The sequence below is a fragment of the Diabrotica virgifera genome, chromosome 3, assembly GCF_917563875.1.
Source record: "Diabrotica virgifera virgifera chromosome 3, PGI_DIABVI_V3a".
In the NCBI taxonomy this organism is placed as follows: Eukaryota; Metazoa; Arthropoda; class Insecta; order Coleoptera; family Chrysomelidae; genus Diabrotica; species Diabrotica virgifera.
In genome coordinates, this window is record NC_065445.1 from 148,197,931 (window position 1) to 148,224,283 (window position 26,353).

The 26,353-nt window shown below is 35.2% G+C and overlaps 2 protein-coding genes across 5 annotated transcripts in view; one reads left to right on the forward strand and one right to left on the reverse strand.

Moving 5' to 3' along the window:
- The window catches only part of LOC114343993 (alpha-tocopherol transfer protein-like), a 391,725-nt gene that overhangs the window by 159,278 nt on the left and 206,094 nt on the right, over positions 1 to 26,353 (reverse strand). The gene's annotated exons all lie outside the window — the stretch shown is intronic.
- Positions 11,058 to 26,353, forward strand: part of LOC114338438 (uncharacterized) — a 127,144-nt gene continuing 111,848 nt past the window's right edge. For both annotated transcript variants that reach the window (XM_050645574.1, XM_050645575.1), the window contains exons 1-2: positions 11,058 to 11,233; positions 19,608 to 20,061. In XM_050645574.1, coding sequence (XP_050501531.1) covers positions 11,192 to 11,233; positions 19,608 to 20,061 — 496 coding nt within the window. In that variant the 5' untranslated portion in view covers positions 11,058 to 11,191. The remainder of the gene's footprint in view (positions 11,234 to 19,607; positions 20,062 to 26,353) is intronic.

A 26,353-nucleotide genomic window follows, 5' to 3' on the forward strand; every position in this document is an offset into this window, starting at 1 on the left:
GATGCAACAGTTAGTGTCCACGCTTCCATTCCGTAGAGCAGAACTGTGAATATATAGCATTTCAACAGACGGTGTTTTCTTTTTAATGATATGTCTCGACTGTTGAAAATGGGTCTTCTTCTAACATATATGCTGCTTTCGCTTTTATTATTCGCTGTTTAATTTCTGTTGAGTGGTCCCATTGGCTATTTAAATTCGTGCCCAGATATGTATATTGCTCAACCCTTTCGATATTCTGTTGGTTGATTATAAGTTGAGCGTTTATTATTGGTTTTTTACTAATTGTCATAAATTTGGTCTCCTTTATGTAAAGAGCTATTCCGTATCTGTTGCTGACTTCTGACTATCTGTTGCTAACAGAAGTCAGCAACAGATACAGAAGTGACACAGATAAATGATTTTAAATTTCTTTAAAGAAAACCTTGTCACCTTTTCATCAATTTGAATTAATCAACTAATTTGTCGCTAGGTCGCTAATAAGCACTAATATACAGGGTGATTGATTAGTGGAGTAAAGCTCAATGTATCCGCTATAGTAATAGATAGCAATAAAAGTTAATAATAAAAATTTTAGCCACCTTTGAGCTTCACATTACAAAATTAGTTAGAATGTTACAGGGCGTTCGATAACACAGTGGCAGACCAAACTTATGTTTTTTTTTTTAAACGAAACACCCTATATTTTATTTTAAATTCAAAATCCTGTTAACTTCTCCATCACAAAAATAAAAAGGTTTGTTATTTTATACAAGGGTATTTACGAAATTATAACCAATTTTATATGAAAATCGTATCAAGTTCAACTCCCTGTATAAATAAAAATAAGCAAAACAGCAATGGTTTATTAATGCCATATTTTTTTCGTATTGTCAAAATTTTCAAGAATGATTGATATTGCTAATTTTCTTTATATCAAATGCAGGATGAGTCAAAACGCAAGTACATTATTTTCTCAGTAATTTTAAATGGAACACCCTGTATTTTATGTCACTATTGAAAAGTACCATTACCGTACTTAAATTTTTAGATAACATTCCCTACGTCTAAATTTATTAGTTTTCGAGATATTTTCATTTTCAATGGACCAGTAGCGTGGCCACCCAAAGCATCAGAATTTAATCAACTGGACTGATTTTTTTGGGGTAACGTTAATAACGAAGTTTATAAAATACCTCCAACAACAAGGGATGGGATGAAAAATAGAATACAAAGTGTATTTCCATGTGTTAATTTAGAAGTGCTTCGTAGAGTAAGTAGATCATTCAATGATCGTTTTTAGGCGTGCATAAATGTGTTAATTTTGAACACCTTATGTAATTAAATATTAAAAATATTTTATTATAAGTAGCTTCTAATTTTTTCCAACATGTTTTTTTGCAAAATGTGTTACTGATTAATTATTTTTCGTTCTTTATTTGTTACATTGTTACATTTACATACAAAAGTAGTGTTTAATTTTCTTCACAAAATGTTGTGTGTGTGTGTTTGAATAGTTGGCTTGGAAGCTAGTCCTTTAGCCAAATATCACAAAATGTTGTATTTTGTGTTTGTGTGTTTTTTATACAATTTTCTTTCTTTATTTGTTACATTTACATAAAAAAGTAGTTTTTAATTATTGTTTAAAAAATGTGGCATGTGGTGGCTGTTTTTTTTTTGTAAAATGTATTACTAATAAATTATTTTTATTTCTTTATTTGCTACATTGTTGCATTGATTACCGGATTGATAATCAGTTATCGTCAATTGTCAATCCAGTCATGGCTTACTTAAAATTTAGACACCTAAAATAATTTGCTCTGAAAAATGAAAATATCTCGAAAACTAATAAATTTGGACATAGGGAATGTTATATAAAAATTAAGGTACGGTAATGTTACTTTTCAATAATGATATAAAATACAGGATTTTCCATTTAACATTACTGAGAAAATAATGTATTTGCGTTTTGAGTCACCTTGTATTTGATATAAAGAAAATTAGCAATGTCAATAATTCTTGAAAATTTTGACAATAAATAAAAAAATATGGCATTAATAAACCATGGCCCTTGTGCCTATTTCTATTTATACAGGGAGTTTAACTTGTTACGATTTTCATACAAAATTGGTTATAACTTTGTAAATACCCTGTATAACATAACAAACCTTTATATTTTTGTGATGGAAAAGTTAACAGGATTTCGAATATAAAATAAAATATAGAGTGTTCCGTTTAAAAAAACATAAATTTGGTCTGCCACTGTGTTATCGAACATCCTGTAACATTGTAGCTAATTTTGTAATGTGAAGCTCAAAGTTGGCTACAATTTTTGTTATTAACTTTTATTGCTATCTATTACTATAGCGGATCTATTAAGCTTTACCGCACTAATCAATCACCCTGTAGTAGTTGATGCGACTAAAATTATAAATAAAAAATGTAATATATAAAAAAGTAATTGAGTATTTCATTTTAAGTGGCGTGTTCGATACCGTTTTTCTCTTGGGTTTTATACCAAACAAAACGAAAACGTACCACTAATAAGAAAAATTGACCCTCTTTTTATATCGTCGGTCCATCTAGTCGGTGGTCGTCCTCGGCTTCTTTTATAGTTTTTGGACCTCAATTCCATGATTCGTCTTGTCCACCGTTCCGTCTTGTGTTCTAGCTAAGTGCCCTGCCCAGTGCCACTTAAGCGTCGCGTCGTATCTCTTTCAATGACGTCTTGAACTCCTGATCTTTGCCAGGGGTGGGATCACGATCGGTAGAATTCTATTTGACTGACGCCACAAAACGAATTCTAGGCAACGTGACGTCAGCAAAATAAAATTCTGCTCATCGTGATCCCACCTCTGATTTGTTGGTTTGTTATGTGGTCGCGAAAGCTCACGTTCAGCACTGCACGTTCCTCGGCTCGTTATGTCAATCTGAGTTTGTTCGCGGATTGTTGGCTCAGTGTTAAAGTCTCTGTCCCATAAGTTTGTAAAGGCAAAACACATTGGCTATAAACCTTTCGTTTGAGAGACATAAGAAGTGAACTTTTTAGAATATGGCTTAATTTGCCAAATGCTGCCCATGTCAGCCTCTGTGTTTCATGTGTTTGAGTTTGTCTCTGCTTATTTTGATCTCTTGTCCCAGATATTTGTAAGTATCTGTTTGTTGTAAGGTACCTATTAGTATCAATAGCTATATTTCCACTAATACCGAGATATGTCGTAAGTTTAGTTTTCTCAATGTTTATTTTTAATACTGCTCTCTCAGACAGAGTTTTAAGCGAATGTATCATATAAACTGTATCCTGTAAGTTATCTGCGATTAATACATCATCCGCAAACCTCAGATGATTTAATCTGTTTCCATCTATATTGATGCCCATATCTTGCCATTGAGTGTTCTTAAATACATATTGACTCTAGAGCCGAGGTGAACAATTTTGGTGAAATATTGTCTCCCTGTCTTACTTCTCGACCTAAGCTGAATTTTTCTGTCTTCATGTAGTCGTATACTGGATGTAGCGTTCTCGTAGGCTTATTCGGCTTTGCTCTAGGGCTTCCAGTACTGTTTCAAACTCTACAGAAACAAAAGCCTTCGTAATATTGATAAATGCAAGAACCAGTGGTATGATGTACTAGATGCATTTTTCAATTACATAATTAACATAGGATAATATGGAATATTTCTAATCCTTCAGAAACAACTTTCTGTTTTCAGATTTATTAAAGGTGATGCATCAAGAACTTTTAGTTCCAAAATGGCGAGGAACAACTGCAAAAACCGTCATATTGGTATTTAGATTGTTCCTATAGCTAGTTTAAAGATGTATTTGATTATTATTTGTTTTTAAAAAATTTTGTCGTTTATTAAAATTCTAAAAATATTTTATGAAAAAAAAAACGAGAAAATTTGTAATACCCAATTATTGCAAAAAAACTCATTTAAATAAGAATAATTTTGAAGATCTACCAAAATCCCTAAAATTGTCATTGAGAGCAAATAATTATTCTAATATTTATTTTCCTGATTATTTTTTGATGATTTTAACTTCCAATCGTATAGTAAGATATTTGATCACGTGTTTAATTCTGTCCAATCAGATTAAAATTATACTGAGAATTATCTACTGTAGAAAATTACAGATAGAATTTTTTTAAGTAGATTGTTTCTGTTTAATGGCAACCAGTTTCCTAGTTTTGACAACTGTCACATTTAAGAAAATATACATAATATACGTATTAAAAAATAATCTTACGAATATCACACGACAGTAAGAATAAATAAGAAAATAATGCTTCATTTTTACTCAAATTTGTTGTCATTGGGCAATAGCCACTCGAGCCCTGCGGGCTCTCGTGTCTATTGCCAGACAACAAATTTTTGAAAAACTATCGCATTATTTTCAATTTATTCTCACTCTCTTGTGATATTATAACCGATAATACCTATTGAGAATGAAACGAGCTATATTCTCAAATTCCCTCCCTGGACTGTAATTTACCTCGACGTTGGTGGGAGGGCCGAGTAAGTGGTTTTGGTCCCTAATAATGTGAGGGGAACACGACCACTGAAACCAAGAACAGTCCAAACAGCGTCCGGGGACGGTGCACCGGGTGGTCGCCGGACTCCGCCACCGGACGCTAAAAGGCGCCGCAATAATCCCCAATTGCGACGCCTTCTATTTTTCATCTGATTGTACCATAACCTGACAAATTTGAAGGCTTCCGTGCCCTCACTGTTATTTTCTGTGTCTACGGCACAAATCATAGTCACAACTGGTCTACTACAAAAATCAAAGGACATTTTCTACCCAAAAAACTCCGAGTACAATCAGCATGACCCATTCCCCCTACCCCTTCCCATATTGCTCACCCCAACCTCCACTCCCACAGTATGTACCTAGACACCTACTCCCACAGGAGACAACCTGGTCCTAAATCTGATGGAGTAAACCAGCAGTAAAAAATCCGGAAGTCAAAGTGTGGGACACCGTGCCGATGACTGGATGGCCGCACGAAACGCGGTCCTGAACGGTTCCCTTGGCGAGCTGGCGACACCCCATTGTACGTAGCCTTACTACCGCATGCGGGGCCCTGCGGTAGCCGACTTCTACTTCCCTAGCTACTCGTAGGAATGATATGTCTAAATCTACTACAAGTAAAAGAACCGGGGGCGACCCGCCCGGAAAAGCGGGAAGAGCAGACCAAGTCAAAACAGGTAGAGCGAGACTGAACTCACTCACTGATTTTTGTTACAGACTTGAGCCTTCACAATTGCTGGGGGCTAAACGCAAGTTTAGTACCTCGCATATTGAGGATAAGGTATATAAGAAGAGGGAGTGTCCGGAATATTTTATATTTACGGAATGCCTGATGATGCAGGAAAAATTGACTCGGGACCTCTGTAGGTTAGTTACAGAGGTGCCAAACACTCATAAAACAATTAAGGAAGTCGTACTCGCGTTACAGAAGAACACAAATAATATGAAAAATGAGTCACTAAAAACATGGATAGACAAAAGGCGGTTTGAGGAAACCGATATAATGCTGATAGACGCGGACGTTCAAACCGATCCACATTCTGACTCTACCGCGCAGCTTATGAAGTGCGCAGTAACACAAACTACTCCCGAGAGGACGGTTTGCTCCTGTAGTGACAGACCTGCAACTCGGGAGTTTAGCACTCAAACAGAACCTTGGCACGGTTTCGGCGTCAAACAGTTTGTAAGTTCCCTTGACGAAATCATCACTTTTGATGATTGGAAGAGGGTAACAGAGCAAGATTGGGCAAACAGCGTATATCAGAGAACCAAGATAGTAGTCGGAAATCCGGTAACTACGACTGATGAATATAACAAGGTTGTCTTCGTCGAACCGACGGATACAACAATGGAGGGGAGCATTCAAAGACTCTATAGGGATAGATTCCCAGAGCTGGCAGATATCGAAAACGACTTTGATGTCCTAGAGAGCAGAACATCAGTAAGGTCTAAGGCATCGGCGGGATTGGTACGCAAGGTTATAAGGGTTAATCTTACATTGGACGAGCGGGTTCTCTGGGAGCGCCTGGAACAGATCCGAGAGGAAGTTGGCCCGGAAGCGGTAGTTGCGCTGCACCACCTTAGTTTTATTACGGTGGCCGGGCTCCAGAAAATGTGTGAGGTGATATTCCGAAATACCAAGGTCACAATAAACATCTATACCACTGCAACGAGGAAGGACCGCCCCACATATGGTATGATTGTGTCCAAAAAAGACACATCATACAAAGATTTATTAAGCTCGGTCAAAACGGCAGTTAAGACCACGGGAGCCACAGAGTCAATCAGGACGCTGCGTAGCACCAAGGACGGTAAGCTCCTTATCACAATGGATAAGGACCAGGCCGCCCTAAAACAGATTAGAAACGCCCTGACCAACAAAGGTAGTGGGTTACGCACCCTTCAGCTTGGTGAAGAAAATAAGACGGTAACCGTCCATATAAAAGGCATGTCGGAGGACACTAGTAAAGAGGAGCTTAAAGAAGCACTCGAGGTTTACACTGGTCGATGGCAAGAACCGAATAGAATCAAAGAGATGAGGCCATTTAGGGGTAACACCCTAGCGGCTACAGTCATCCTCACCAAACAGGCGGCCGATTCTATTCTCCAGAGAGAGACAGTAAAGGTGGGCATCGTCCGATGCCAGGTTGAGAAACGTATCCGAGTCCCCAGGTGCAATAGATGCTGGGCCTTCGACCACGCTCGGGATGCATGTGCCGGCCCCGATAGGACCGGTACTTGCTATGGCTGCGGGGCAACGGGGCACGATACAGAGTCCTGTCGGGCTGCGGCAAGATGCGTCTTGTGCGATGAGGCGCACAGATGTGGCAGTATGGCCTGTCCTAAATTCAGAGATGCCCTGAGGATGGCCAGACAGGCCTAAAAGCCAAAACTTAAAAAACAAGATATCCCGATGCCGGGCAATAAATCTGAAATATCCGTAACTGATTATATGAAAACCGTCTCCCTCGCTGATATGCCCAATGTCGGAGTAGACGTGGAAATGGAACCTTCCACATCGTCGTCCAGCCCCACAAACACCGCGACCCAGAATCAAGAACTGGGTGATGCTGCGGAAGTAGCACCGCCCTTGTCAGATATAGCCGGTCTAGTATAAGACAATACTCTCCACCGACAACTTCAACTTTAACCTTAAACTAAGACAAGGGTAATTATCTGCAATGGCTTCGCTAGGAAAAAAAAAAAGACTTAAAATACTCCAGGTGAACATCGGGAGGGCCAAAATGGCACACCATATGATTTATACTAAAGCCCTCGAAATTGGAGCTGATTTACTGGTTGTCCCCGAGCCAAATAAAAACATGACTAAGAACCAAGGCTGGATTGCCGACCTGAAAGTTGATGTGGCCATATACCCCGTAAACAAGAACGTGTGCATCAGCAAAATCATAAAAAAGGAGGGTCATGTAATGATCAAAATAGATAACTTGGCAATCATCGCCTGCTATATCTCCCCTAACATAACTAGGGAGCGCTACCAACAACATGTCGAAAGCATCATACAAACGTCTCAACAATACAGAGACTTTATTGTGGCTGGGGATATAAACGCCAAATCGATCATATGGGGGTCTCCTAAAAACGACAACAGAGGGGAGATGTGGAACGATTGGATACTTTCAGAAGACCTAGTAGTGCTTAATAATGGCAAACCGACGTTTGTTAGAGGCGAAACACGAAGTCATATTGATGTTACCCTTGCAAGTAGAAATTATGCCAGGAAGTTGATGGGTTGGGATGTGTTGGAGGACAACCTCTACACGCATCATAGATACATCGTCTTCGAAACTGGAACTAAGTTCATGAAGATAGGAAGGAAAAGAATTACCTTCAACATAGAACGCTTTAAGACCGAAACAAGCAATCTACAAGAAGATGATACTACTGACTTTCAAAGTCTCCGACGGACAATTGTCAACGCACATACCCTTAGTAGAACGCGTGAGAATATTACGTACACAGTCCCATACTGGTGGAACGACGAGATTCAGTCTAAAAGAGCCGAATGTTTTAGGTGTAGACGAACAGCACAGAGGTATAGGACCCAGCAAAATATCGACGATTACAAGGGCAGATAAATCAAAAGGGCTAAGCGAAATTGTTGGAAAAATCTATGCACAGCGCTAGAAAATGATGTATGGGGAGAAGCATACAGAATCATAATAAAAACTTTGAGGTCAGAAACCCCGTACAGCCTCTGCTCACAAAACAGGAATGAAATAGCGAACATACTTTTTCCCACAAAGCCCCGTCAAACATTCGCCCAAGTCAACATTACTGTTCAACCCGACGACTTCTCGGCGGAGGAAATAGCAGTAGCAGCAAGTAATATAAAAGTAGGTAAAGCAGCTGGTCCAGATGGTGTACCTCCAGAAGCGATTAAGATCATCATAGAAAAATATCCTGAAATAATCAGGAGGATTTTCAATAATCTCCTCCATAGGCAAGAGTTCCCCGACCAGATTAAACAGGCCAGATTAACGCTTATTTTGAAACCGGGGAAAGATTCCGATATAGCCAACTCATACAGGCCAATCTGCCTGTTGGATTGCTTGGGAAAATTCTATGAATATCTAATAAAGAATCGTCTGGAGGAGGATCTGCAAAGAAACAGAAGTATCTCGGATAGACAGTACGGATTTAGAAGATCCAGATCCACAATAGATGCGGTAAAGGCAATAACTGACACGGTCAAAGAGACGAGGAAAAGATGGGCCGTTCTCGTGATGTTCGATGTGAAAAATGCATTTAATTCTGCCAATTGGGGTCACATCGTCAAAGCTCTGGAAAAGTCAAGAGTGTCAGAATATTTAGTAAATATAATCAAGAACTACCTTAATGAAAGGTATGTCCAGGTGGCGAAGCCTAAAGACCTACCGCAAGGATCCGTACTGGGACCAACATTATGGAATGTTCTGTATAACGGGGTTTTGGAAATTACCTATGGAAGTAAAGTCAAAGCTATTGCGTATGCAGATGATCTAGCGCTACTGATTCAGACTGAAATGAACTGGGACTTAGAAGATATAGTGAATAAAAGTTGTAGGAAAGTATATGACTGGATGAGGGAACAAGATCTCGAATTGGCTACACATAAAACAGAAATTGTCATTTTAAAAGGCCCAAGAAAACGACCCAATCTAACTTTCATGGTAGGTAGTACAAGAATAAAGCCGACAAATTGTACGAAATACTTGGGCATACACCTGAATACAGGTCTTAGATATACCAAACATCTTAGTAAAATAGTCCAGAAAGCAGAAGGAAGGACCACTGCATTATCAAAGATCATGCCAAATATCGGCGGACCAAGCAGTCATAAAAGAAATGTACCTTCAGGTAGTGCATTCTACTCTTCTGTATGGTGCCCCCATATGGTACGGAGTTTTGAGAATGACAAAGTATAAAAACATGCTGGAAAAATCACAAAGAAAACCTCTCTTGAGACTAATAAGTGCGTACCGGACTACCTCGACAATTGCCCTTCAGGCAATATCAGGTACGCTCCCCATTCACCTCCTAGCCAAAGAAAGAATGCTATTATATGCAAATGATTACGGCCACTTGCCCCACATAAAGTTTGAGGTAAGAAGACAGATGTACCAAGAATGGCAAGGTGAATGAGAGGCACAAATCGAAAAGGCTCAATGGACCAAAAGGCTCATTCCATATGTGGTGGCCTGGTCTGCATGTAAGTATATAAGATTAAATTATTATTTTACACAGTTCCTCACCGGCCATGGTTCCTTTAGATCGTATACGTATGTTATCAAGAAGGCAGTAGATGACCAATGTTCAGAATGCAACATCAGAGACGACGCTCAACACTGCATATTTGTCTGCAGGCTCTTTGAAAGAGAGAGATTGATTCTAGAAACAAGGTTAGGAGAAATCTCCATTGATAACGTTATGGAAAAATCTTTGCAAAGCAAAGATAACTTTAATTTGGTGGTCGATCTGATAACCGGAATTATGAAGAAAAAGGAGACGCTTGAGAGAGCGAGAGAGGATCAAGGTGGATAGACTTGTACTGGATTGATGGGACTAAACTACGGACGAAGTATATATGTGTATATGTGTTTGTGTGTACTATGTATGTTTGAATGTCTATATGTGTAAATATGTGTATATTTTAAGCATGACATCATATAGATAATTATTTGCCTGTTGTATACATTATTTTCTTTTCTTTCTTCTTTTATCTTTTTGGAAAGTTATCTGAGCCGTATTAGGCTTGACAGACTGCCCCGCTGCACTCGAAGTTACATCCGCCAAGGAATTTGTACCGTGTGCACCGGGGGAGAAGGGGATGGACTTTAGTTGGTAGGCAGTTAGCCAGAGGGTGCCCGTAGGCAGGACTTCTTAGGGGGAAATGCATGGGGATAAACTCTTCCTCTCTGAATCCAACACACGCTTAGCCATCCTTAAGTGGACACGGCTAGGTACGGTATTTAGAATATTTACCACCTCCTCAAAAAAAAAAAAAAATTCTCAAATTGATGACGTCACCACGGATTAGTATACTCTGTCTAGTACAACTCATCTATACACTTAGTTTGGATTCGAAGTTAAACTGAAGATATTTATATCTGTGTACACAATGAAACAGTTGTTATGCACGCAGTTGTCTACACTCAAAATTGACTATGGCATATTAAGAAGTTGTGTGTTGAGTAAAGATCTTGTATTAAATATAGAGAGCTTCGTGGCTCTAAGTCATCCCGGAAAAATACCGCGGTAAACTTGTCATATATTTTGGCGTTTTATACTACATTTAAAAAATAGATTTATGTCTCTAAATATAATATTTATTATTATATTCTATATATTGGTATCTTAACTGAAAAGTGTGTTTTCTAAAAATTCAAACGAATCCAACCAATTTTCTTTTGTAAGTTGAAAAACTGCTACCCAATTGATCACGAAATTTTCCATTTTATTCGCTAGTCTCGCATGCGTATTCGCATTGTTTAAAAAAGTACGTTCAGTGATTGACGTTAGTTTTGACATAATTAAAATATTTGTACTTTTTTACTTTTTGTGTTTGAATTGACTTGAAAGCTTTGTAAAATCAAGGAAGATGTGAATGTCAGTTCCTTACATCAAAATTAGCTGTCGTCGGTCCCCAAATTTCTGCCTCACCACAAAATTTTTGTAATGATTTCAGTGTTAAGGAATGTTTGTAAACTAAAAATACCAGTAAGTAATATTTTTGTATAATCTGTAGTGCAAAATTTTCATTTAAATTTGAGACTGTTTATTTTTTTACAACAAAAACGTCTTCATTTTTTTTTTGTCGGTTTCTACTATTCTGGAAGATATTATCATTTAATATGTACTGGAGTCTCGTATTTGTTTATTTATGCATTTGTTGGTTTCGTGATACGTCTTATATACTTAAAAAAGGTAATTTATACTGTTAAAAACACTATTATGGACAAACACCTTGGATACTTTTTTCACAGTTTTATAGAACCTAACAAAACAAAATAACTAAATCTTGGGGAAAATTTATTAAGTGACATATAAATCCAAACACCCACTATAAATTATTTTATTTTGAAAATATTTTGTACAATTTAGTCCTGTCGCCAGGGGGAGTACAACGGCCTTCTTAATTCAGATGGACTTACCAAGTATTTTGACCCGTAGAACACGAATTTTTTGGGTAACAGTTGGTCCGGATGTCGATAAGATTGTTATAAACAAAGAAGTTGAGGAATTACATAACAGCGATTTCTCGCAAAACAAAACATTTTTTTGTATTTTTTGGGTCATTCTAACCAAAAAATGTTCCTACAAGTTTTTTCGTAGGATGCATAGTTTTCGAGATAAACGCGGTTGAACTTTCAAAAAATCGAAAAATTGCAATTTTTGAACCCGAATAACGTTTGAATAAAAAATAAAATAGCAATTCTGCTTACCGCCTTTAAAAGTTTAAGTCAAATTATATCTGTTTTGAATATTTGCATTGCTAAAAATTTATTTTTTGATTGTTAAAAAAAGCGATAAACACATAGTGTTTCCCGTGCCTAATACATGCGTTTTAATGCATGCTACTTAGAAATCTGTGCTCTGTGCGTAAAGTGAGTTAAGTCCAAAAATAGTCGAAATTAGCCAATGCACTATCTGTATGTTAGAGTATGATATCTACATGTGTGTATAATTTGTCAAGTTTAATTCCATTCCTAAACTGAAATATTCATTTTACACAAATGAAAAACAATCAATACTAACTGTGTAAAGCGTGTTAAGTCCTGAAATTAGACATATCACTCTTTACACTAAACATTATTTAAGAAACAGGAAGACAGAAGTAGTGTACAGTGTGTTAAGTCCCACAATTTTTCGACTTAACACACTGTACACTAATAATATACAGTTATTACGTTGACTCTCTGTACACCGCGCGCCTTTAAAGCTGATTTAGCTATTTTACTAAAAGTATTTGGAGAATGATATGACCCAGGATAGAATTGTGTGGAGAAATGCAATTAGGGAAACCGACCCCGCATAGGGATAAGGCAAAGAGAATGATGATGATGACTAAAAGTATTTGAAGAAAGTGGGAGATACCTATAACTATTATTCAAAAGAAAAGATCATCTTCTTCGGGCGTAATCCAACCGGATAAAAGAGAAACTTTTATAAAAACCTTTATAATTGAAGAAGAAAGGAATAAAGTAAATCAATTTTTAATTGGAATCCCAGCTTATGAAAGCCACTACTTAAGAGGAGATTGTGGGAAAAAATTTCTTTTTCCACATTTGACGATAGTAACTCTGTAATATGAAGAATAACTCGGAGTGTACGTATGAGTCTAAAAAGTTAGACAAAGGAAATTCAAAAGTTAACGATTCAACCAAAACTTTGACATTTGACATGCAGCAATGCTTTTCCACTCCACTCGTGCACAGTTCTGTAGCATTCGACAAACGCCAACTTTGGACTTTTAATCTAACAGTCTACGACTGCAGTGATGGCACAACTTACTGTTACCTTTGACATGAAGGTGTAGCTGGCAGAGGTGCTAATGAAGTTGGCTCATATGTATACAAATTATCAAGTTTGAAAAGTTTGACCATGTAGGTACTCAGATACATGTGATGGTCAAAACAAGAATACTCATGTAGCAGCTATGTGCATGGTAGCCCTGCAAAATTCTCCTAATTTGGCAGAGATTAATCATAAATTTTTTGGATCTAGCCACACGCACATTGAGTGTGATACATCAAACGCCCTTTAAAAAAAAAATAAAACAGCTTTTGCTGGATGTTTCACCATCCTCATGATTGGGCCGAAATTATACAAATCACAGACGAGAAACGCCTTTCGTGGTGAAGGAGATAAATCAAGATAGCTTCTATGACTAAGCTGCTAAAAACTGACCTTCAGCAGCGAAAATAAAATGTTGTTGGAAACAATTTTAGCTGGGGAGATGTACAGTGGCTGAATTTTGTCAAAAACGAGCCTGGAATAATTTACTATAAGAATTCTTTAGACCTTAATCAACCGTTTCAATGCATTATTTTCAAAAGAAGGGGCAAAAAACCATTAGCAAAATGGACCCTAGTTTACGTTACCCAGGACAAAATCCTATACCTATGAAGAAAAAAAAATGACCTCCTTAACCTGCTTCCATACATTTCACCAGTATTTAACCAATTCTATAAAGACTTAATAACCTCACATGAAGCAGAAGATACCTACACTGATGACATTCCTGATGAAAAAAATGTGAAACCACTAAAAAAATGACAGTTGCCAAGAAAATAAATCAACGAAACAGACTGTCAAGAAGAAGGGAAAAAATGTAAATACTAAAAAATAAAACTTAAAAAAATATTGATTTGTTTCCCATATCAGTTTTTGTTTATTTATTGTATCATTACTTACTTGGTTTGTGTTTATTATTATTTATTAAAACCTGCTTTTTTGGTCATGAGAATCACCATTATTATTATGAAATATTATTTTTATGCTCTTTTGTAATAGTTTGTATTATGCGTTAAGCGTGAAATTCATGATAATTGCGCAAATTGTGTTAAGTCCATATAAGAAAAAGTATATTATTTTTTTTATAATAGTTATATGGATTATTTCTAATATTTATCGATTATGTTATTGAGAGAAATAATTATTTAACTGATCAAAAGCATTTAAAAGAAATTTGAGGGATACATTCCTGTAAAAACTCCAAAAGTATAACTCGAACATATTATTGCAAACTTTAAACGCGATTATCTCAAAACAGTGTTTTGGGACTTAACTCTCTTTACTCACAGAGCACAGAAATAGCCCCGCTTGCACTTTTACCTCCTCTAAGTACTCGTTCGGTTTTAAATGAGAAATCATTGAAACATCACTCAAGCACTAGGTGTTTATAGCTTTGTTTTAACAATAAAATAATACATTTTTAGCAATACAAATAATTAAAACCGATATAATTTGACTTGAACTTTCAAATGCGGTAAGCAGAATTGCTATTTTATTTTTTAATCAAAAGTTTTTCGGGTTCAAAAATTCCAATTTTTCGATTTTTTGAAAGTTCAACCGCGTTTCTCTCGAAAACTATGCATCTTACGAAAAAATTTGTAGGAACATTTTTTGGTTAGAATGGCCCAAAAAATACAAAAAAATGTTTTGTTTTGCGAGAAATCGCTGTTATGTGATTCCTCAACTTCTTGGTTTATAACAATCTTATCGACATCCGGATCAACTGTTACCCAAAAAATTCGTGTTCTACAGGTCAAAATACATAAAAAAAACTTGGGTAAGTCCATCTGAATACAGGAGGCCGTTGTACCCCCCCTGGCGACAGGACTAATTATGCAGGGTAGTAAAATAAATAAACGATGAAAAATTATTAGTACGAGGTAGCACCCAATGTGGCTGAAATGAAAATTAGAAGATAAATTATATTGTTCATATCCCAATTGTTCGGTCATATTTTGAAAAACATTTATTTGCAATAGACATGAAAAAGCGGTCTAGAGCTATCAATCTTAGTCGACGATCTTGACAATCTGATGTTCCTCTGCGCCGTCATGTGATCCTCCATCTTGGTGTTCAACCTTCTGCGGCCAAAAATGCCATTTTTTTCCAAAATAACTTCAATATTATTAGTGATACCAAAAATCTCCAGCAGTAAAAAATGTAGGTTTTTGATTTTCTGAATAATCTGGTTTTTTTGTTTTTTTGTAAGACAAAAATTGGTTACTCGTTCAAAAATAAGCACTTTGTGCCAACTACAACTTATACTTTCCAATTTAAACTACCGCATAGTATGTAGGTACAAGTGTTTTCGCAGTTGAACTGTTTGCTCTCTACCTCGCCTAAAACATTCAAACCTCTCAAATACACTAAGCGTCAAAATTAACGCACCACCTTAAAAGTGGGACATTTTGATGTGTCGTATTTCCCAAACCTGTTGTCCGATTTGAGTGATTTTTTTAGTATGTTATAGCTTTATTATTCAAGAATATCGATATAATAATATTGTTGCTAAACATTTAAGTGTCATTGTGTACCGGGCGTAAAAATGATAGTATGTTTTTTCTCAAAGTTCGGAACATCTCGTGGAATATTCCAGCATATATAAAATATTTAAATTACAACTCAACTATAGCCTTAGGCTTTCTTAATATTTTGCTCTTTGATTCATTCGCTTATGTTGGATAATAAAAAAATTAGTTACTTTAACAACTAGCAACGTTCTTCATCAATACAGGGTGTTTCTAAATAAGTGCGACAAACTTTAAGGGGTAATTGTCCATAAAAAATAATGACCGGTTGCTTTATAAACATATGTCCGCAAATTCTTCGTTTCCGAGATATAGGATGTTGAATCTTTCCTTACAAACTGACGATTTATTTATTGCTCTAAAACTGGTTGAGATATTCAAATGAAATTTGGTAGGTTTTAAAAGGTAGTTATTGCACATTTTTTGACTTACAACTAAGAATTTTATATTCACCATTGTCGTGCATACGGGTATTATGACCAAGTAATACGACCCGTATGCACGCCAATGGTAAGTATAAAATTCTTAGTTGTATGCCAAAAAATGCGCAATAACTACCCTTTTAAAACCCTCTAAATTTCATTTGCATACCTCAACCGGTTTTAGAGCAATAAATAAATAATCAGTTTTGTAGGAAAAAATTCAACATCCCGTATCTCGAAAACAAAGCATTTGCTGACATATGTTTATAAAGCAAACGGTCATTATTTTTTCATGCAGAATTACCTTTTAAATTTTGTAGCACTTACATATTTAGAAACACCCTATATTGATGAAGAACGTTGCTAGATGTTAAAGTACCCAACTTTTTTATTATCCAACATAAGCGAATGAATCAAAAAGCAAAATATAAGGAAAGCCTAAGGCTATAGTTGAGTTTTAATTTCAATATTTTATATACGCTGGAATATTCCACAGGGTGTTCCGAACTTTGAGGAAAAAACACAGTAAAATTGTTACGCTCGGTATACAATGGCACTTACCTGTTTAGCAACAATATTATTACAAATATATTTTTTAAGGGTTTAAGAAATACGAGACATCAAACATGTCCCATTTTTAAGGTGGTGCAATAATTTTGATGCTTAGTGCATTTCAAATCCTCTGGTCCTTACGGACTCGCTCAGTTTTTCTCTTGCAATGCAGCGTGTATATCCCAAACATTCTTTAAAGAAGCTAATAATAACTTAACTACAAATTACCCAAGAGAACAACATAACTTCTACAACATAACATATATATGAATAATTATCGGCAATGAAGAGAGAGTTCTCGTTATGTAGTACCAAGTGCAGAATCTGAATGAGTGTGCCAGACTGTATCTAAAGTAAGGATGGCGGTTGTTGACAAAACACCGGTTTTCGGTTATACAGGTTTTTTTACCTACGGTTAACCTGCCGGTTATAACCGGTCAAAAAATCGGTAGTTCCAAAAACCGGTGTTCGGTTTTTTTAGTCATGGCCAATACCCAATAGGTTACATTTACATTGCGCTTTAGTTTGCGATACTCCATTCGAATGGATATCAGTCCATATAAGTATAACAATCAGTCATCAGTGTTGTGAAATCGGTTTCAGTCAGCTTAAAATTTCTCATTTATGCGCGGGGACGAAAAATTTTCCCATATTTTCTCTGAATTCAGTATTTTTCGACTTATCCGCTTTTTCACCGGTTATTACTTTAAAAAGAAAAACCGGTTATAGCCGGGACAAAAAACAACCGGAAAAACCGATTATTGCTGAGGAAAAAAACCGGTTTTAGGTTATAACCGGTAGGTTTTTCCCATCCCTAAATTAAAGATATCAAAACGTTTTTTAACTAAAGGGCAAAGAGTGATCTGTCAGTAGCAACGCAAATGGCTTCGGTCGCGATCTAAACTAAGTTCGCTATAAGCAGATGTAAGACAGTGAAAAACGAATGCTACTACACGGTTTGTTTAAATGGTTCTAATTCGCCTACCTACTTGTAGGACACACAGCTTACACTCGTATCTGCCTTCAGGCAGTGAGTCTATGTGCTACACCTCCTACCGGTATCCATTTGTTAATTAAGTGTTCAAAATAACAAAGAGAACGTTCAGTAAACAATTTACCAAACACTACAAGTTCTATTAGGGAAAACTATCCAGTCAAAATTTACATTTAAATTAAATTATAAATTACCTTACAAACTTAATAATTATAAAGATCATTCAATGTTTTTTAACAAATTTAAACTTATTTATTGTTAAGCTTTATTACTAAGTAACGGCGCTAATAACTTGTTGATGGATGCGGCAACTTTTGCTTTAAGAGGATCTGTACGTATTTTCGACTGCAACGCTATTCAAATGGGGATTCGTTTTTTCGAATCCTGAGAAAACTAATAGGTATTTTTGAAAAAAATAACGAGGGCCGAAAGTCCCTGAGAACTTCAATAATGTTTATTTTAATAAGTTACAGGGGTGAAAGACTAAGAGAAAATTTAGTGAGCTTTTTAATTTCAAATATCTCATTCAAAATAAACTTGTTATTTATTCTAAGGGACTTTCGGCCCTCGGTAATAATTTAGTCTTTCATTCAGCGTTTAAATTTTTCAAAAATATTTATTGGTTTTTTCAGGATTCGAAAAAAACGAACACAATGTCGGTGGTAATATTTTCCAAATCTATCTTTTGTCTTACAACGCACTTAGTCGAATAGAGTATTGTCAGCATTTTGTCAGCTAGACAGTGACAAGCAGTGACAATTTTAAATATTTGACATAGCATCGGGAATATTTTGAGTTGTTGATTAAATAATATTAATATATGTATAGTCTATTTGATAAATAATTGATTTAAGACGTGAACTTAATAAAAACTTATTTATTGTGTATTATTTGTGGAAGATCCAAGCAGAGAATACATCAGGATAATATAAATTTAGTAATCCAAGTATTTTGTTGTTAAAGATGGTCAAAATTGTAAGCGTTCCATAGTAACAATATGTTACAATAGTAAAATCACTTTCACACTTTTCCTCTTTTCTCGATTGAGTATTAGTTTTTGTTGTACATATAATTTATTACAATCACTGAATACATAGTTAGTAAAAAAAATTATGACATTTATTAACTGAATGAATAATTTGCAAGTATACAAACAACAGTTATCCAAGAACATTCAAAAGCCATCTCTTTAAGTTAATGATGACATTTTTAAGAGGAAACATTAGCGATCAACAGGTAGCGAAAACGCGTTCTAAGATTGCGGCTGTAATTTTGAATATTTTTTCGAGATATTTGGCACACGTATTCGTAATATAATAAAGAATGGCGGTACAGAGCCCTATTTGAAAAATATGTTAATATGTGGAAATTACCCTGTAATTAAAAACAATATTAAAAAAACGAGCCTGTACTGCCATTAAGAAGAACAAAAAAATACACTTTCTTCAAATAAACTTTTTTATCCGATGCCTAGATTTTGTGTCATTTTGGAACTACTAATGAAATAAAAAAAATTAGTAGTTCCAAAATGATACAAAATCTAGGCATCGGATAAAAAAGTGTATTTGAAGAAAGTGTATTTTTTTGTTCTTCTTAATGGCGGTACAGGCTCGTTTTTTTAATATTGTATTTAATTACAGAGTAATTTCCACATATTAATATATTTTTCAAATTGGGCTCTGTACCGCCATTCTTTATTATATTACGAATACGTGTGCCAAATATCTCGAAAAATTATTCAAAATTACAGCCGCAATCTTGGAACGCGTTTTTGCTACCTGTTGATCGCTACTGTATCACCTTAAGTAGAATGACATTCTAGTAATGTTTACATATTCATACAGTGTGAATTTTACCACACGTAATTTGCCGTGTAAAGACAGAAAAAGTAGGGATAGCCGTAAAATATTTGCGAATTATGTACCCATGGCCTTAATAAAAAGAATGCTGTTCTGGGTCATTGTTTATTTATATTTATTTGAGTTGAGTTTATTAGAAAACTGCAACATACATATTTTAACTTTCACGATGTTCATGCATACCGTTATTAGCTTTGCCCTTATTATTTATATTTTTTTTAGACAAGATGTGTCAGAACCCCTCATTCTCTTCGTCCGTTGCGAAGAATGGAAAAGCCAGCACCTGGTTTTCCCAAATACAGTGTAAATTCAAGAAGTTTTAGATCTCTTACAACTACATCACCTCAAAAGAATAGTTTTAACTTACCAACAGGTACAGTTAATTCTAATTTTAGGCGACATTTTCCACAAAAGATTAAGTTTGGACATCCAAGAAGCGCAGCTAGCGCAGAAAATAATAAAAGAGATGATATCAGCTACGAACAATACCTACATCTCCAAAAGGAGAAACAAGAAAAAATGCACAATTCTAAGCTAAATAAGTTCTGTTCATCTTCTCAATATAAAAACAAATACCTCGAACGTACAAGTAGTAAGCAAAAAAGGAGACATTTTACATCTGAAGTAAAACGAGTTCCATATCCCAAATTTCTGATGCCCTTTCAGCCCAAACTTCGTAAGTAATATCTATATTTGCTAAAATTAAGTTATCATAACACACCAAATATACCAAATTCCTGTATTTTTATTCTCTCTCATTCTAATGTCTTCATTTGACCTAACATTCAGCAACATTTTCCTTATGACTGGAACTCTGAATTCTGACCTCATTTGGCGAAGTTGAATGAATGAAAGAAGTTTTATTGAGTCAATTATATCTTGTTGAATTAATATTTATATTTCTTCTTTCTTTCTTTCTCCCTTTCCTTATACCCTTTCAGGTGTCGGATTTGGGTTTAGTTTAGCTACATATTCACCCATCCCTTCCATTCTTTTCTGTTTTGTGCTATTAGTTTCATTTCTTTAAGCGTTTTCTGTATAATTTTCCCGCATCTACTATTTGCTGTATCCATTTTTTCCTCGGTCTGCCTTTTTTTCTTTTTTGTAATATTCCTTGTTTCGTGAATTTTCCTTGTTTGTCTACTAGGTTTCATTCTCATCAGATATCCATACCAGTTTAATTGTCTCTTTATTATTTTATTCATTATTGGTTCCTGTTTAGTTATCCCTCTTATTGCCTCATTTCTTATTCTATACCATTTGGTCTTTCCGGCTATAGCTCGTAAATGTCTCATCTAAATTGCATTTATCCTACTATTATGCTTTTTCTGTAAAGTCCAATTTTCGCTCGTATACAGTATCGTCGGTATGACAATCGTATTATATTATATTTTAATTTTTGTTTCGTGGGACAATTTTTTTCCTCAGAACTGGCGCTAGTGCGTAGTACAGTTTGTTTGATTTTTTAGTAGTTATGTTAGATATTTCGATCTGTATTCAGATCTTTCGTTCTGTTAGTTGGGTATTTTCCCATCATTGGTAATTATACTTCCAAGATACTCATATGCGGTAACTATTTCCAGTTGAGTATTTTTGCATTTTATATTTATTTTATTTTCTTCTTTTTCGCCGATGACCATTATGTTACTTTTCTCGATGTGTATTTCCATTTTTAATTTCTCTATTTCTTCTGTCCATATGTTTATAAGCTTTTGCATTTCTGTCACGTTCGCAAACAATAAGGCTTCTATTTTTATTGGTTGAAATCTTTGGTATCCTATTATTGTCTGTATTTGGTCCGTTCTTTCTCCAGTATTTCTAGTCAATTCGTTCATGAATATTATGAATAGTAGCGGATCAAGACTGTCTCCTTGTTTGATACCTCTTTCCCAATTGAATTCTTCAGATCTTTCTCCTGCTATTTGTACACGTCCTTTTACTACTCTATATATACTTTCAATTATTTTTATCAGTGTAATTGGTACTGCAAGCATTTCCATCATGTTCTGCAAGCATTTCCATATAATTTTTTTTCTATAGAGTCGAATGCTGCCCTTAGACCTATGAATGCCGGAATGAGCTTTCCCTCCGAGTCAATACTTCTTTCTATTATATTTCTAATGATGTAAATGTTATCGTTTGTCTGTCTTTCTGCTTGTTCTTCTTCAAGTTTTTTTTCTACCTCTTGTCTAAGCATCTTCTCTACTATTTTCGTGTATATTTTAAAACATACCGATGATAAACATATTGCTCTATAATTTTCGCAGTTGATGTGTTCTCCCTTTTTGTATATTGGCACTATACGGTTACTTTGCCAGTCTTGTGGGATTTGTTGCTTTTGTCATGCCTCTTTGAATATTTTCAGCAACCAGTTTATCCCTTCTTCTCCCATGTACTTGACCATTTCCGGGTCTATGTCATCATCCCCTCCAGCTTTACCTATTTTTACGTTTGATAATTTCTGTATTACTTATTTGCTCCAATTCTTTTTCCTCGTTATCTTGATATGTTTCATTTCTATCGTCTATTGTTTCATTTCTAAATTTGTTTTCATAGTATTCTTTCCATACTTCAGATTTGGTTTGTTGTATCCGTTACGGCTGTTATTTCTTTATGTTTTCGTTTCTTCATATTTATGTCTGATTGTTGTTCAGAAGCTTCTATTATTTGTTACATAGTTTTCCTGTAATTCTTCCCCAAACTCTTCCCACGTCTTTGCTTTTGCTTGTCTTATGGTGTTTTTCGCTAATCATCTCAGCCTTTTGTATTCTTCTTTATCTTCTTCCAGCTCGGTTTCAATGTATTTTTTCCATGCTATTTTCTTTTCCTTCACTGCTGTTTTAACTTCATTGTTCCACCATCTCGTCCTTTTATGGTGTTTGTTATATTTTCTGATTCCACATATTTCTATTGCTGTAGAGTTTATGACTACTTTAAAGGCGTTCCATCTTTCCTCCAGTGTCCATGCATCTTTCTGGTATTCTAGTTGTCTTATGCCCGGTTGCACCAACAGATCTTAAGCTTAAGTCGAGAATATCATAAGAATTAATATAATATTACAATAATGCCCGGTTGCACCAACAGATCTTAAGCTTAAGTCGAGAATATCATAAAAATTAATAGAATATAATTATAATATATTACAATAAGAATGCCGTAATATAATAATAGATATAATTGATAATAACGTAAAAAATTATGGTGCAACGTAAGTAATACTCAAGGAGGCCCTATCTATAAGTAGAGCTTAGCTAAGGTGGAGCTTAAAATCTGTTGGTGCAACCAGGCATAAGAATACCTTAATATAGTAATAGATATAATTGATAATAAGGTAAGAATATAAAATTATGGTGCAACGTAAGTGATACTCAAGGAGGCCATATCTATAAGTAGAGCTTAGCTAAGCTGGAGCTTAAGATCTGTTGGTGCAGCCAGGCATTAATCTTCAACATGTTTCCTTTTTGTAATGTTCTCGTATCTGTTCTAATTTGAGCTTATTTACTTTTATTGTTTGGTAATCTTTCCTTTCCACCTCCTTTATTTTTTCATCCTCGAGTTTTGCAGAATCCATTATGTGCTGTGTAGCTAGTTCCGGTTCCTTCTCAGTTAAGACGTTATGTATTTTATCTTCTAGGTTTCTCATATAAACTATGTAATCTATCAAACTTTTCGCTCTTCTCTCTTTCGCCACGAACGTATATTTATCTTCCATATTTTGGTTTGTAAATATGTTTCCTATTAGTAGGTCATTTGCTTGGCAGAAGTCAAGCATTTTGACACCATTCCTGTCCAAACATTCCTCTCCGTATTTTCCAATGCATCCTAGTCCTTTGTTGACATCCTTGCCCACTCTTGAATTCCAATCTCCTAAAATTATGATTTTCTTGTCTAGTGCTCTTTGGAGATCATTGTAGGATTCTGTCATCGTTTCTTCTTCTCTTCCTTCAGTTGGCCCATATAATTGTATGAATCCTATTTTGTCTTTTCGGTCAATTTGGATTGTTATAATTCTAGATGATGATGTTTCATAGTCTGTTATTCTTGGTTCTAATCTCTTATTTACTATTATACCAACTCCTTCCTTTGCTCCTTGTCCCTGCGGTACTCCTGAATAATAAAGATTATATTCCTCATTTAGATTTATGTGCCCACCTCCTACCTTTTTTGTTTCGCTTATTCCCATTATTTGGATACCCATTTTTTCCATTTCTTCCGTTATTTCTATTTCCTTTCCATTTAGAGAGGTCACGTTCCATTTCCTTCATTATAGTGTTTAAAACCGGTTCTGTACTTACACAGAAAGTTTAAACTATCGCTTTGGCTCAGCCAATTATATTATTAACCAGTGATAAGTGATAAGTTAGTTTATCTTTTATTGCATATATCGAATTTACTGCACATCACATTATAAGAATTAATTATGTTAATTAACAGTTTCTCTTCAATTTAAATATTATTATTTTTGTTTATTAGTGTAGCAAACAGAGGTTGAATCTTGCAAACTGGACACAAGTCCGGTTTTATTTTTTTTCTGATATATCAAGTGGTGCTTATTATGAGACTAACTTTTTCTTAAAAAAATTCGCCTCGGAACCCCCATTTCATCCCTTTAAATAGAGTAATTTGTGGTTTTTGCGAAACGTAGCCCTTCTTGTAAGTTTTGCTAAAAATTTCGTTAATAGAAATATGACGAGGACTATTATTCACCCACCATTTAGCGGTGGTGACTCTCCAAATTTGACAGGTTTTTAAAAAAGATGTTTAAAAAAATATTTTTCTCTAACTTTAATGGGAATCAAATTTGTGTTATTTACAAATTTGTATAACGCACCCCCATTTTTTCCTCGGAACCACCCAAAAGAAAGGAGAATTAATAAAAAAGTGATTTTCTTGGAATTCTTCGCACAACATGCCCTTTATTAAAATACTTCATATATATCATTTTGTGCACGTTCTTATTACCCATGCATGGACACTAAAAGCGATTTCTTGGTGCAACCCCTGTAGCCAAAAAAATAAAACGGGGGGTTGAAAAACAATTTTTTTTAATCCTCAAAGAAAAGAAAAATTTTCCCGTAGTTGGCTGTATACCATCAATCACAAAAATTGGAAAAAAATACTAAAGGTATAAAATTTTTATTAAAATCCCTTTGAGGGCCACATCACAAAACGTTTCAGATTTTATTAAAAAATCGTCATCAGTGTTTTATTAGACAGGTTGAATACCAGCTGAGCCACCAAAGAAATACTAGGGTGAAAACTAGTTGCATTAAAGGTGCATACTTTTTTAAAACTCCATAGAATGGATATAAATAAAAAAGAATAATGCCCTTAGGTACGGTATGGTCCTTCCTAACACGTGAGATGGCATTTTTTTTGTTTTTCCCTTTTGTCATTTCCATATGGGCATATGCTCCATCAATAGGGTTTTTAATAAATATATATGGTTATTGCCTCATCCCTGCGAAAACTACCCCTATCCCTGAAAATATGTTTGGCGAGCATGTTTTTAGGATTTTCTCATTGCGTATGCATTTTTTTTTGAAAAAAAAAATTAAACAGAATTAAAGACCAATATTTCCTCTACAAATAAGGTTTTATCAATTTTTTTCGTATAAGCAACCGTTACGGCACAGTGGCGCCGTAAACTTCAGAAATGATTTGGGGGCTCAAAAGAACACACTGTCTGCTACATACTATGACCTATGCATATTTTACTTTTTTTTGCAACCTAAAGTCACAGTGGTGGCCCAAAATCAATGTTTGCATATTTCCTTTTTTAATTCTCTTTTTGTGGGTGGTTCCAGGGAGATTATGGGGGTGTATTATACAAATTTGTAAATACATGGGTAATCGCTAAAAGTTTTTTTACTCTAGCATAAGCGGTTCAGATGTCATAAAAAGGGTTTTTAGAATGTAACACCCTGTAATTAAAAAAATGGGCAAATGCCCTTTAATGAAGCCTATACCAAGAAATCAGCCACTTATTTGTGATTAATTGCCGCAGCGTTTATTCTTGATTCCTATTACAGTTAGGAAAAAATATTTTTTTAAACATATTTTTTAAAAACTTGGTGGGAGCACCACCCCCGCTAAACGGTGGGTGAATAGTCCTCTTCATATTTCTATTAACGAAATTTTTAGCAAAACTTACAAAAAGGGCTACGTTACGCAAAAACCACGAATTACCCCCTTTAGGGATGAGAAGGGGGTTCCGGGCTAATATTTTTAAGACAAAGTTAGTCTCATAATAAGCATCCCTTGATATAGCAGTGAAAAAATGAAACCGGACTTGTGTCCAGTTTGCGAGGTTCAACCGCTGTTTCCTACACTATATTAAGGGGCAACAGTAGCGACCAATAGGTAACAACAAACGCGGTCCAAGATTGCGGCTCTATTTTGAATATTTTGTCGAGATATTTGGCACACATATTCGTAATATAATAAAGAATGGCGGTACAAAGTCCAATTAGAGAAATATGTTAGTATGTGGAAATTACTTTATAACTAAATAACTTATTGCAAAAAGGAGCCTGTGCCGCCATTAAGAAGGACAAAAAAATACACTTTCTTCAAATAAACTTTTTTATCCCATGCCTAGGTTTTGTGTCATATTGTATCAACTAAAAATTGATTTTCTATAACAATAAATCGAACTTGACTGACTCGGCAACATTTAGAGCGCCTATTATGGGTATAAACATTATTGTTTTTGATAAATGTATAAATGTCACTGTCAGTGTCGAATTACCGACGCACTGTTGCCTCACTGTTGAAAGTTCGCAGAACTTTTAAAAAACAAAATTATTGATGACGCGCTACTGTTTACTCTTAACAAATGAATATTGTTCTGAAGCTAGTTTATGGTAGCATAATGCAATATAGAAGAATAGAAAGGGTATTTCAGGGACCTTCTAAACATCATACAGGAAGAACAGCACAAAGAAGAGATCTATATCACAGCGGAC